Raw genomic sequence first — 12536 nt, 5'->3', positions numbered from 1 at the left:
TTTAAAAGCAGAGACATCATTTTGCCAACACAGGTCTGTATAGTCAAAGCTATGGTTTTTCCAGTAGTCATGTACAGATGTGAGAGCTGGACCATAAAGAAGGCTGAGCACTGAAGAATTGATGCTTTCAAACTGTGGTACTGGAGAAGACTCTTGAGAGTCCCTTGGACAGCAAGGAGATCCAACCAGTCAAGCCTAAAGGAAATCAATCCAGAATATTCATTGGAAGGATTGTGGTTGAAGCTGAAGCTCCAAACCTTTGGTCACCTGATGCAAATAGCCAACTCATTTGAAAAGACCCTGATGCTGGGAAAGATTGAAGGCAGGAGGAGAAGGGGATGACAGAGGATAAGATTGTTGGATGGCATCACTGACTCAGTGGGCATGAGTTGGAGCAAGATCCGGGAGATAGTGAAGGACAGGGAAGCCTGGCGTGTGCTGCAGTCCACGGGGTCACAAAGAGTTGGACATGACTTAGAGACTGAACAACAACAAAAGAAGTCTTGTGAATATTTGGGTGAGGAAGATCCTAGGCCAAGAGAACAATATGCTGAGGGAGGAGGCTGACTCTTCTATGGGAGAATTGCAAGGACTGTAGCAGAATAAACAAGAAGAAAACTAGTGGGGGATGAATAGGAAGGATCATGGTGTAGTATCTGGTGACAGACTGCAAGGCACTGAGAGGCACTGACTTTTATTCTGCACGGGATGCAGAACAGTGATGTGTTCTGAAAAATCTGTAAGAAATTATGTGATAAAAAGAGCAACCCACCCCACGTTTAGAAAAATATCATTCAATGGTATTTCTTATGCTGATTTACAACAGTCTTAAGTTATTACATAAACATAACTATATATAACTGGAGAAGGAAATGGCAACCCACTCCAGTATTCTTGCCTGGAGAATCCCATGGACAGAGGAGCCTGGAGGGTTACAGTCCACGGGGTCGCAAAGAGTCGGACACAACGGAGCGACTATAACACAACAACAATCATATACAAGTTCTGCATCATTCTGAAAATAAAATTTAAGCAGATCAACTTAGCCGTGTATGATGTATGCATCATGATATATATAGTAATATTGATATATCTTACTTACCTAGTGGGATCTTTAGTCTCAGATAGGATCTCAAGAAGTTCATCATTAGACAAGAAAAAGAATCTGGGGAAGAAGAGACGTTTCTTTTCCAAATATTCATTAAGTCCTTTAAGAATGAGTTCCAAAAGCTCATTAGATTTTTTCAGCCTCTCCAGCATCCTGTCAATAGTTACAACTGACAGAACATGTTTATCCTAAAAGTAAAAGAAAATTTACAACTCAGAAATAATAGATACTAACTTCATATTATATTTGAGATTGCATGGTTTTAATATAACAAAGGTTGCACAAATTTTAAAGTGAATACTTTTTTTTAAAGTGCTCTTGCATGGTCTAGATCTAACCAGCCTCTTTAATTACATAAAAGCCACGTTAACTGGATCCTCAGTGATGTTGGCCACAATTTCTCATTCTGAGTTGTGAGAGACAGACAGTGAGAGAGAAGGGCAGGGGAAGAAAATATTATCTGAACTCACGAGAAGGACAGGAGGAAACAAATTAGTATGAGATATGTTTGCCTTTTGTTCTTTAAGGGAAAGTACTCTAAAAATATGTCATTATTATTATTTTGAATATTTTGAATATTGTTACCAATAATAAAATAATACATATCCTGTTTTATAAGCGTAGTAAAAATAAGCATTTGGGAGTGGGGAAGAAGGAGCTTTCAATAAAGATCTTACATTGCAAAGAACTACCTTTGGACCTGCATTATAATACTCTGCTTGCTGAAAAACAAGTTCAAGGTGCATTCTTCCTGAACTCTCTGGGGATTAAAAATGTTCTACTTTCAAGGCATAGATTTCTGAACATTCTATCACTTGAAAGTGTCACTGTTTGCTTTAAAGTGACTCAAATACAATCAAGTACTTTATAAAGCTTTCTTTAATGCTATGGGATTCAAAATAAGAATTATAACCAAAAGTTGGTCTTAAGAACTGATATTTTAAGAAAGTAGTTTATTGATTTCTTAAAATACCCACACCAGTAACCACCAGTCTTATAGAAAATCTTTAGAAATATACATTTTAAAGCACAGTCTAGGTAGAGTCAAAATAAAATTCTTTTTATTTTTCCTTAACACACAATTGATATCATCCAGGTCTAGTCCTGGTTTTACAATCCCAAATTCAGTGTCCACCATTGACACCAATGACAAAAAAAGAAGAATTCTTTACTAAATAGGCTCAAAGGTGTGAGAAAAAGGTATCAAAATGTATTATAGATTTTCATCACCAGACCAAATAAACCTCATGAGAATATACTGGTATATTTAGAAAATTTACATGAAATTAAATCAAGGGAATATTGTTAAAAGTTAAGTAGAACTTCAAGATTAACTAACTAATTTTTGGTACTTAGCCAAAGTGAGTTTGGTATTCACTGAAAGATCAATCAAAAATTTCAACTGTAAATTGTTTCATATAGAAATTTGATTTCACTGCAGGAAAATGTTTATGTCAATAGACTTTCAATGTGACTGGAAAGAAAGATAATTTTCTGCTTTGTTTTAAAATATAACAATATAATGGGAATACAGCAATTTAATCAAAGAACAAAATAATTATCATTAAAACCTGTTTTTTCAGTAGAACAGGTTCATATGAAATATGCAACACATACAATTCACTTATCTTTAAAGTGGCACAATTTTCTAAAGGCATTTTATTATATTTCCTAAGAGTTTTATACTTCAAATAAACATTTTAAAATGCACACAAAAGTCAGCATGACAGAGACTCAGGTCATAATTTAATGTGCAGTTCATTAAAAAAAAGTATGGAGTAGTACTCTTGTACGCTTAGATTAAAAAACTAAAATGATGTTCTTAGAGTGCCACCTTCTGGAGAAGTATGTTTTTCTTTGTTGGGAAGAAAAAAAGATGCTAATAAATGGGAAAAATTCCTTTCACAAATTAACAATGTTTTATTTTCAGCCAAAGAATATACTACAATTTGCTATTTTAGATCTGAGATTTGAAAGTTAAAAAATTCAGTTATTTAAAACAACAGTTCATATTTCTTTCCCTAAATATTATAATTACAAAAGAAATACTTCTGGAAACACTGAGCATTTGAGCAACAAAAAAACTTTATTGAATTCCTGAGGTCAAACCTATTAATCTAGATCAGCTTAATGACTCTGAACCAAATATGCTAGTTCTGAATGAGTATACGTGATAATCTATGTACCCTGGTATACGGTCTTAAGAAAAAAATATAGACAAGTAATCATTATCCTGACTAGGAACTCTCTTTCCATGAGAAGGTAAACACAACAGAAGCTGCATGAGATGAAGGAAAGCACAGCCTTGTTCCTGACCAACATCCTTCTGATTACCTGTGTGACCTTGGACCATTTAACCGGAGCCTCTGTCTCTTTATCTTTATTTTATTTTATTTTGGTTATCTATTTTATTTTATTTTTATTTTTATTTTTTTTATTTTATTTTTAAATTAATTAATTAATTTATTTTTCCAGTGGGTTTTGTCATACATTGACATGAATCAGCAGTAGATTTACACGTTGTCTCTTTATCTTTAAAATGTCAATAAAAGCCATCTCTCAAAGCTGTTATGAGGATCAAATTAGACAAAATATTGGAAGCACCTAGTCTGCTGCCTAGAACACACATACACTTGAAATTACCCTTTCCATTTCACCTTCTATAAATGTCTCTTGAAGAGAAACAAACAGACACCACCCTGGGGGAATGGGTGGAGTAAGTCACTTACATCATGCTATCGATTTAAAGGAGCTAAAACGGACATTTCATACACTGCCTTCCTTCTGGTAAGATAATTATCGCAGTAAAAGGAAGCTGGCTTTAAGTTCCACACTGGCACTGCCACAAAATTCGGGTACACAGTAAGCATTCCATAAATATCTCTTGACTGACTGAGTGAATGAGGATGAGTTCAGTTCACAGAAACACAAAGAGACTCAAAGAAGTCTTTTTATACCAACAAAAGAAAGTTTTAAAGTTTTCCTACTGTACCAACTCATTAGCTAATGCTCTCAAGATAGAACAGCAAGATATTAAAACAGGAAGCTACCAGAAATGTGAAACTAAGTGCAACTCCTTTGACACTTTAATTACTTTTTATCTTCTGGAGAGGAAAAGAAATTATTAACTACCATATTTTTTGGTTAAAGGATAATTTTACAAATTTTGGGTGTCTTGTTTTGCTTCCCAAGTATCACCACTCTCATCAGCTCAAATGACAAGTTACTGGCTAATTTACATTTCTAAACGAAATGCTGATGGTATCACTGCCCGAAACTTTAATTGGGGGTATATAGAGGGCATTCTAATTACTGCTGCCATGAGAAGCTGCATTGAAAGTACACTTAATGGAATTAAGCTCAAGCCAGTTCACTAAACTTCCAGAAGCATAAACTTCCTAATCAGAAACCCCTGGACAACAGAAAACTGGTCAGATCTTCACTAAACCTATTAAGTATTAGAAAGGAAACATGGATTCACCAAGTAGACCTTTGTGCTCCCTTACAACTTTCAGATCCTTCGACCTCACCAAAAATAGAAATCCTTTCAAGATGCAGGATGTTTCTAGGATTACTCCTGCTCTTAGGACTCAGGAGATATCTAACACTGAATTTTTAGAGAAGGTTTTTCAGAATGAACTCAGAATTCTTAGAACTAGCAATAATTCAAGGATCAATCTCAATTTAATTATTCATTCACTCTGGACACATATTTTTGGAGAGCCTGCTACATGCCTGACACTGTTTCTAGTGCTTCGGCCACAACTGTGAACAAAGCGAAGACCCCAGCCTCCAAGAGGAGACAGGTGATAAATAACAAAATAATTCATACATCATATAGTCAGTTAGAAGGTGATGAATGCTGCAAACAAGAAAGGGGGCATCAGGATGGCCAGAAAAGGCAGAGGCAGGTTTCAATTTAAACACGGAGCTCAGTGTGAGCCTCTTTATAAAGGCAATAGTTGAGAAAAGACTCCAGGAAGCAAAGACACTGATCAGCTCTGCAGATATTTGGAAGAACGAGGTCCGGTAGGTGCAAAGGTGGAGTGTGTTTGGCATGTGTGATTCAAAAAAGGCAGCTAGCCTGGCTAGAATAGAGTAAGTAAGGTGGAGAGTTAGAAGGACAGAGAGGTGAAAGTGTAAAGTGAGTAAATCAAGAAGTTCCTGCTCAATGAAGCTAGCGCTATGTCCCATACAGAAGCATTTCTCCCCTGGATACTAAGATATTTCAACTAGCAACACCAAAAGTTGGGAAGCAGAACTGTTGTGAGTTGTTTATTGGGTGAACTAGTATGAAAAGTCAACATCATCTTCACTCCTTTATTCCCAGACCCATGAACTGTGCCTGTGGGAGAAGCTATTTGGAGCTGGTTGAGAATATGGACTATGTATCCTCTAGAACTGCATGCCAAACTCACAAACTATTTTCTTCCTGCTCATATAGCAACTGAGTCTTCAACATGAGACATTCCACTTTTTATAAGGTCAGTCTTCACATTAGTATCTGTAAATCTTAAAGAGTATCAGTCAATTGCCTCATTTCCTTTGTAATGTGAATTCCATAGCAGAAGCAGTATTGCATGCAAACTGTGGCAATAAGTCATTCAGTAAGTCAATGAATGACAGTGTTGGTCTGGGGCAGACAAACCACTGATCTCTTCTATTCTGAAACAGGTGCACTGTATTTAATTCCTTCTAAATGGCTGCCTGGTCCCTTCAGGTGTGATCGCATGTCAGAGGCATTTTGTTCGTTTCTCATGTTGACAGCTTGGATGCTCCGCAGTGTTGGGTAAGGGACAGCCCCTGATGACAAATCCTTCCATAATTTCCATCTCTGCCATTATGACTTCTTTGCTTGTAGCCTGGGTGACCACATATTCCCAGTTTGATGAGGAGAGTTCTGGCTTATGCTTGCTTTCCCAGCTTATTTATTAATTGCTCTAACTTTCTGAAGTTCTGCAGTTTGGGCAATATATTATGTGATTTTTCCATTTCACAGCTCACTGTGCATACAACTGGCATATGCTGGTTGACATTCACGAATAGATCAACTGGTCAACTATATTAAGTGCCTCCTTTGGCAGCACTACCTTTTATTAAACATTTACATGGAGCACAAATATACTCATATTCTAGTCTATTCTGTGATTCCTGATAGATCTCCTTATTACCAATCTTTCAATCTTGTTTCTTCTAAGTCCTTGATCATATAGCCAAACTGTTTACTACTGATTATGATCAATGTAGATCCACACTTCTGACCATCTCTATAGGCAAGGTCAAAAAAAAACCCAAACAACTAATATTAATTGAAGTTGTACCCTCTAAAAAGGATTCCCTTCCTACTACGCTTTGAGTCAATCCCCTAAGGTGGGGAGGGTGTTGTAATTTTTGCTTCTGAATAATGCAAGCATATTTTGCAGAAATCTGTAAACCAGTCTTTGTTTAAATCTTATTGAGGCAGGTTTTGGCAGAAATAAGTAAGTAAAGAGAATGACTCACATCTCCGTGACGAGCTCATTGAAACATGAATGTCTGGTAAGTGCAGTCACATCAGTCCATTAGACTGCATCTAACTTTGGTTCTCCCCAGACAAGCACTATTACAATACAATACCTCCCACATTCCTTAGACTTCTGAAAAGGCTTCTGGCAAGGGAAGCTCTCAGTGTGAGAATCAGGGCAACCAGAGTTGATCAAATTTCCTCAAATATCCCCAGTTCCCAGTTCTCACCATCCCACTCTTTCCCAATAAGGAAATTATCGTTCACAGAACAGATCTGGCAAGGCTGTGAATTAAATTACATTGTAATTTGGCAACCTGCTGGATCAGACTGTCATTTTTGGCTATGTCAGAACTGTAGCTATGAGAATTAAGAGGCTCTCTGAGGGCAATCATAGAAGCATTTTAATCCTCTGACCATATCTTGAGCAGAGAATTTAAGCCTTTAATTAGACCATTTCTTTAGTTTTCCAAGGGTTTTAGAAAAAATTCAGCCCATCTCACATCTCTTGTATTTCAAGTTTGTTCTGTATCGACCTGTTCCAGCAGCCACTTGGTCCACCAAAGCATTGCCTGTAAAACAGACTCTTCACTTCAGGAGACCAGTAGCATAATTTGAGTAAGGGAATTTTGCACTGCCTGCTAGGTACCACCAGTGTTCCATTTTCAGATGCTAACTAGATTTTAACCACCCTAGAGCCCAAGTGGGTCAGGTAGACAATCCTAGATCTCAACTTTGAGGTTGTGATACCTGTATTCAGAATTCAGTGCACGGTCTTTCTAGGTAATTAGGCAAAAAAGAAATTTAACATAGGGAATTAAGTGATTAAAAAATCACTAGAAGGTCTAGGGGAGCACACTCCAGTCTGGTTTTCCAGAAAAACTCCGAGAACCCTGCGGAACTGATCTTCCGGAAGGGTTGTTATCTCTGCCCCAGGAAGAACAGAAGGACACCGCCAGGGGAACGACTGCATTCAAAAACACACCGCGGTGACTGCAGTTCTAGGATCAGAGGGGGGGTCGGGAAGACACCATCATCATCACCTTTAAGTACCCATCAAACTGGCGACCAGACACTGAAGAAAAGAAAATAAAAGTGACATTTTTTGACAGCAGAAATAGCTGAAATGGCAAGAAGATGGCTGCTGTATGCCTTCCAAATCCCGATGAGTGTACCTCACCGTCAAAGTCAAATTCATTTCCAGAAACTTAAGGAGTCTGGAAGACATAATTTTTAGCTTTCCAGCTCCCTAGAAACTGGAGAGATACTTGGTGCCAAGTGATATTTATGACAGTAAAAGGAAAAAGAAAAATAATGACTCTTCTGCTTTTGGCCTGAAAAACAGGAAGAGTAGTTTTCATATTTATTGAGATGGGGTTAGACTATAAAAGGAAAAAGTTTGGGGAGAAATTCAAGAGTGCCTTTTTCTGCCTTGTATGAAAGGGGCCGCAAAAAGTCAGACACAACTGAGAGACTGAACTGAACTCAGGAAATAAAAAAGATTCATGTGGATCAAAAGTCAAATTTGGATAAATGCAAAAGATCATCCACTTCTTTCAACTCCAAATGATAGGCAATTCATTGTTCCCATATTAGTTCCCACATTCTCTCTTCTCAGAGAGCCCCTAGAAAACTTTTCAAGTGGATGTAAAGACAGAAGGCTAATGTCTTCATCCAGAAGTCTGTGCTATCACCAGCCTGCTGACTTGCCCCAGTGCTATCAGGACAAAAAAAGGCTCTGGGAGAAGGTGGTGTGGTGGGATGACCAGAGAGGCAAGGGCCATGTGCTCAAGGTTACTAAGAGGTAGAGAAGACGGATCCCAGGTGCTGCAGACCCCAGGTGAAACTAAGGGCTACAAATCCGTGAAATACTGCTGTAGCATGGGGCGAAAGACACATATAAGAAGAACGTGGCAAAAGCCATCATTGGTCCATCAGTGTGAAGATGAAGCCGAGGAAGACAAAACCAAGGGGAGATGCTCAAGATAGAGCCTCTTGGCAACCAGAACTTGTCCGGGTCTTCACCTGTGCACAACCAGGTAATCTGTGGACTTCACCTGTCCGTAGTTGGTCAAAAAGCTAGACTAGTTGTGATGACCAAGAGTAAAGGCCCAGTGCGTGGGCATCAGAGACAGGAGGTCATCCAAATTATGACCACCAACAAAAAGAGCAGATAATCTGGCTGGATCTGTTACATCAGTGAACTTTTCTTTCTCCCTTTCTTTATTTCCCTTCCGCTTTCTGCTTTCTGCCCCTCCCCTTACCTCATCCCAACCTCCTCCCTGTCCCAGTACCCGCTGATCAGCACTGGAATGAGAAAGGCAGAGCAGGAGAGCACAGTCCCCACCCACACACTCCAGAGGAGCCTCAGGCGGACCTGACTGTGTGGAAGAGAAGAGCTCTAAATATAACATGAGACCGAGGTTCTCAAGTAGGTACAGCTCAGTCTTCATAGGCAAAATTATCCTAACCAAAAGTGGCTGGAAAATTCTGGAATTACACTGAACTTTCAGTAGGAGAGTCTTTCCCAGTGAGAAACAGCCTTTGGCCAAGCATAGTTGGGAGAAGATACCAAAACATAAAATTATTTCATGTTTATGCCTTAAGGAATCAAAACAACCTCAATCAAGCCATTTATATTAACAATATCATTTACATTCTGTTTTTAACCTCTGAGCCTTTTCTCTTGGCATAGTTCTAAAAAACATTTAGAAACCCCTAAGGCCGAAAGTGATGACTTTTTGTACCAAGCACTTAATCCAGTGACCTCTGGATGGTATAGATCATCCTCATTAGCCTTCCTAAGAGAATATGGACTTAGGTTTATTTTTAAGGTTTTGGAGAGTATAGACAAAAGCTGTCCTGATGCTAACATACTGAAAAAAAGAAAATGTAAAGCCAGTTGAGGAAGATAATCAAATCTTATAGTAAAAGTAAATGAAGTGTCATCCAAAGACAACTGCTTATTTGGGAATGAGAGTAAGTAATGCTTTTTTGTTAATATGTTTTTAATTCAGCAGTTTTATAAAATTAAAAGTCTGCCTCCATTATTACTAGTCTCAGTATAGCCGCTCTTTCAAGGCATTGAACTATTAAATTTTCTTAGCAATATGAATTTTGAAGAGCATTTTGATGAAATGCCTGATTCGGATTCCCTCATGGCTCAGCCGGTAAAGCGTCTGCCCGCAATGCGGGAGACCTGGGTTCGATCCCTGGGTCAGGAAGATCTCCTGGAGAAAGAAATGGCAACCCACTCCAGTAATCTTGCCTGGAAAATACCATGGACAGAGGAGACTGGTAGGCTACAGTCCATGGGGTCACAAAAAGTCTGACACAACTGACTTCTCTTGATCAAATGCCAAAAAAAATTTTTTTTTAACTTTTAAAATTATATTAACTAGGAGAACACAAGCATCTGCTTTATTCTTTTGGGGGAGGCAACAAAAATGGGGGGCAACATCATCCTCTTCCAAACAAAAACATATACATGTTACAAGGATTTTTCCATGTTGTAAGGAAACAATATATAAAAGGAGAAGCTAAATTTACAAAGCAATTAGAAATGAATAAAAAAAAAAGAAAAATGTGACTCATCAGTAGGTTCTTTAAACATGGAATTCCAATGGGATTAATTCTATAAAAGTTTGGTTTATACAATGTTTTGTTCCAAGTATTATTACATAAAATGAAGTAAACTTATTAAATAAACAGACCCATGTCCATCTTATAGGATATTTTCCTATCAAATGATATAGTTGTCACTGATACAATATTATCAACATTTAGGATGACAGTCACAATTTTAAATGTTCAATAATAAAAATAAACATATTTCCATTTTAGGGTAGAAAAAAATTTAAGATAATCTTCTCCCTATTTTATGATAAACTTGTATCAATATTTGATCAAAACACCAATAGAGAAGTTCATGTTCATGTAATGATATAATAACTAATATTTCTCCTATTTTAATCTTAACATCCACTAACACACAAACTATGCCTTGCAGGCATGTCTCCTGAACTGAACATAAACCATACTTTCTTGAGTGTTACTGGTTTTTATTAAATTCCCTCAAAGTATAAGTTCTTCACTGTATCTGTGCATTGCTTGATTGATAGACTGCATTTTGTTTATATTTATTGGGTTCTTTAGACATATATATATCTTTGCAGCTCTTTTTTTTTTAGGTCCCTACAGAGAAACATCTTGATTGAGTGGTTGGCATGCTGCTTTTTTTTCCCACCGCAGAGTACTTCAGAGGTGGTGCAGACATAATATGCGAGGCAGAGAACAGACAGGACATCCCGTGCTGGGTACGCGTTGCTCTCTTTCTACCAGAGCATCTAATGTGGGATATTAGATATGTGGGGGAAAGACAATGGCTTACTTGGATTGCTTTGAAAAAAAAAAAAAAGTTACTTCAACAAAATACTCATGTTCTCACAGATTTTTACCTACCTGTAGGACACTTTTCATTATGTCTCTCCACGTCTTGTCCACAGTTGAGAATCGCCTCCCTTCCTCAGGCATCTGAGACATAATGTCTGGAGAGCTGAAAATGGGCTCCAGATACAGCCACGTGGCTTGGACCTTGAGCCACTCGTCCAGGATCTCCTGGAGCAGCAGCAGCTTGCCCTCCCAGTCCCTGTGGGGCAGACACGGTTCTTGTCAACAGAGTCAGGAGACGCCTCCCACGGTACAGCTCACAACCAGACTTCTAACAGAGCACGCAATGTCGTTTTGCCAGTTTCCATTCATCTACCGACAACCAAAGATAAATCACTAGCACCAACACTTATGCTAATACAGATGCACCTCTCTACAAACGGGTTGGTTTCTATACATGTCATCTCAATAAATCCTTTCTGCAATCCAATTCCATGCCAAAGAGTTATGAGTTGAGAATGAGATTTTGGAGATAGTAATGGTATTCTCAATCAAAGTGTTAAGAAACGCCGCGGGAGGAAAAAAGCCACCTCTAAGGACCGGTGGTAAAGGCCTTTTATTAAGCGTCGCTCTCGCTTTCGGGCAGAACTCCTGGGGGCGGGTGAGTGAGGAGACAAAGGGAGTCTGCGAGGTATGAGGGGTGGGGAGGGGTTTTATAGCCAGGGCCGGCGTCCAGGCCAGGTCTTTTCATATAAGGAAGAAAGCGCGGGCTACAGCGGCGGTCAGTGTCCGAGGGCTCTGTGTTGGTACCTGATTGGACCAGGCTGCAGGGGGTCGGTCCCTGGAAGTTTAGCCAGCCTCCGGAATTTGCCTTGCAGCACATTCCCGGGGCATGCGCCGACCTTTCACAAAGGTACTCTGAACTTCTTCTTAGGAAAGGTAATTACATCCAAGATTCATTTAACATTTTGCTTTTTCATTTTTTTTTAAAATTTGGGCCCATAATGGCTATCTTTCCAAGAGAAAACATTCCAATTGATCAGATACAACAGGCATTTAAAGAAAAACCTACACAATCATAAGTATATTCTGTTCTGTTCAGTTGCTAAGTAATGTCTGACTCTTTGTGACTCCATATATTAGTGTGGCATTTTTTAATTAAAATGAATTATTGGTTCATTTATATAAATAGAGAAAAAAATGACTAAATTTCCTTAAGAATAAATATTATAATTACAGCATAAACTAACAATTTTACAATCACACTTCTAAGGTCTTCGTGTGTATTTGCTCTATCCTCACAACAACCTTCAGAGGCAGGGTCCAGAATGTAATATTTATTTACAAGTAGGGATATTAAGGTATATAGAGGTAAGCATCAAGCTAATGAACAAAAGAGCCAGACTTGAACCTAGACAGTTGTAATCACTATGCTATGAGATAACATAGCCATAAAGAAGAATAATTGGTTAAAGGCAACAAAACTTAGATATGGGATAGCTTTATGTGTAGATTAATATGTTACTCATCATTTGT

The 12536-nt window shown here is 38.3% G+C and overlaps 1 protein-coding gene across 1 annotated transcript in view; it reads right to left on the bottom strand.

Moving 5' to 3' along the window:
* The window catches only part of DNAH7 (dynein axonemal heavy chain 7), a 253080-nt gene that overhangs the window by 165126 nt on the left and 75418 nt on the right, over window positions 1–12536 (bottom strand). The window contains exons 19-20 of the mRNA XM_043910523.1: window positions 11073–11259; window positions 1103–1296 (exon numbers count right to left, since the gene is read on the bottom strand). Coding sequence (XP_043766458.1) covers window positions 1103–1296; window positions 11073–11259 — 381 coding nt within the window. The remainder of the gene's footprint in view (window positions 1–1102; window positions 1297–11072; window positions 11260–12536) is intronic.

Source organism: Cervus elaphus, chromosome 8 (assembly GCF_910594005.1).
Source record: "Cervus elaphus chromosome 8, mCerEla1.1, whole genome shotgun sequence".
Lineage (NCBI taxonomy): Eukaryota > Metazoa > Chordata > Mammalia > Artiodactyla > Cervidae > Cervus > Cervus elaphus.
This window is presented reverse-complemented; position numbering and strand designations above follow the sequence as displayed.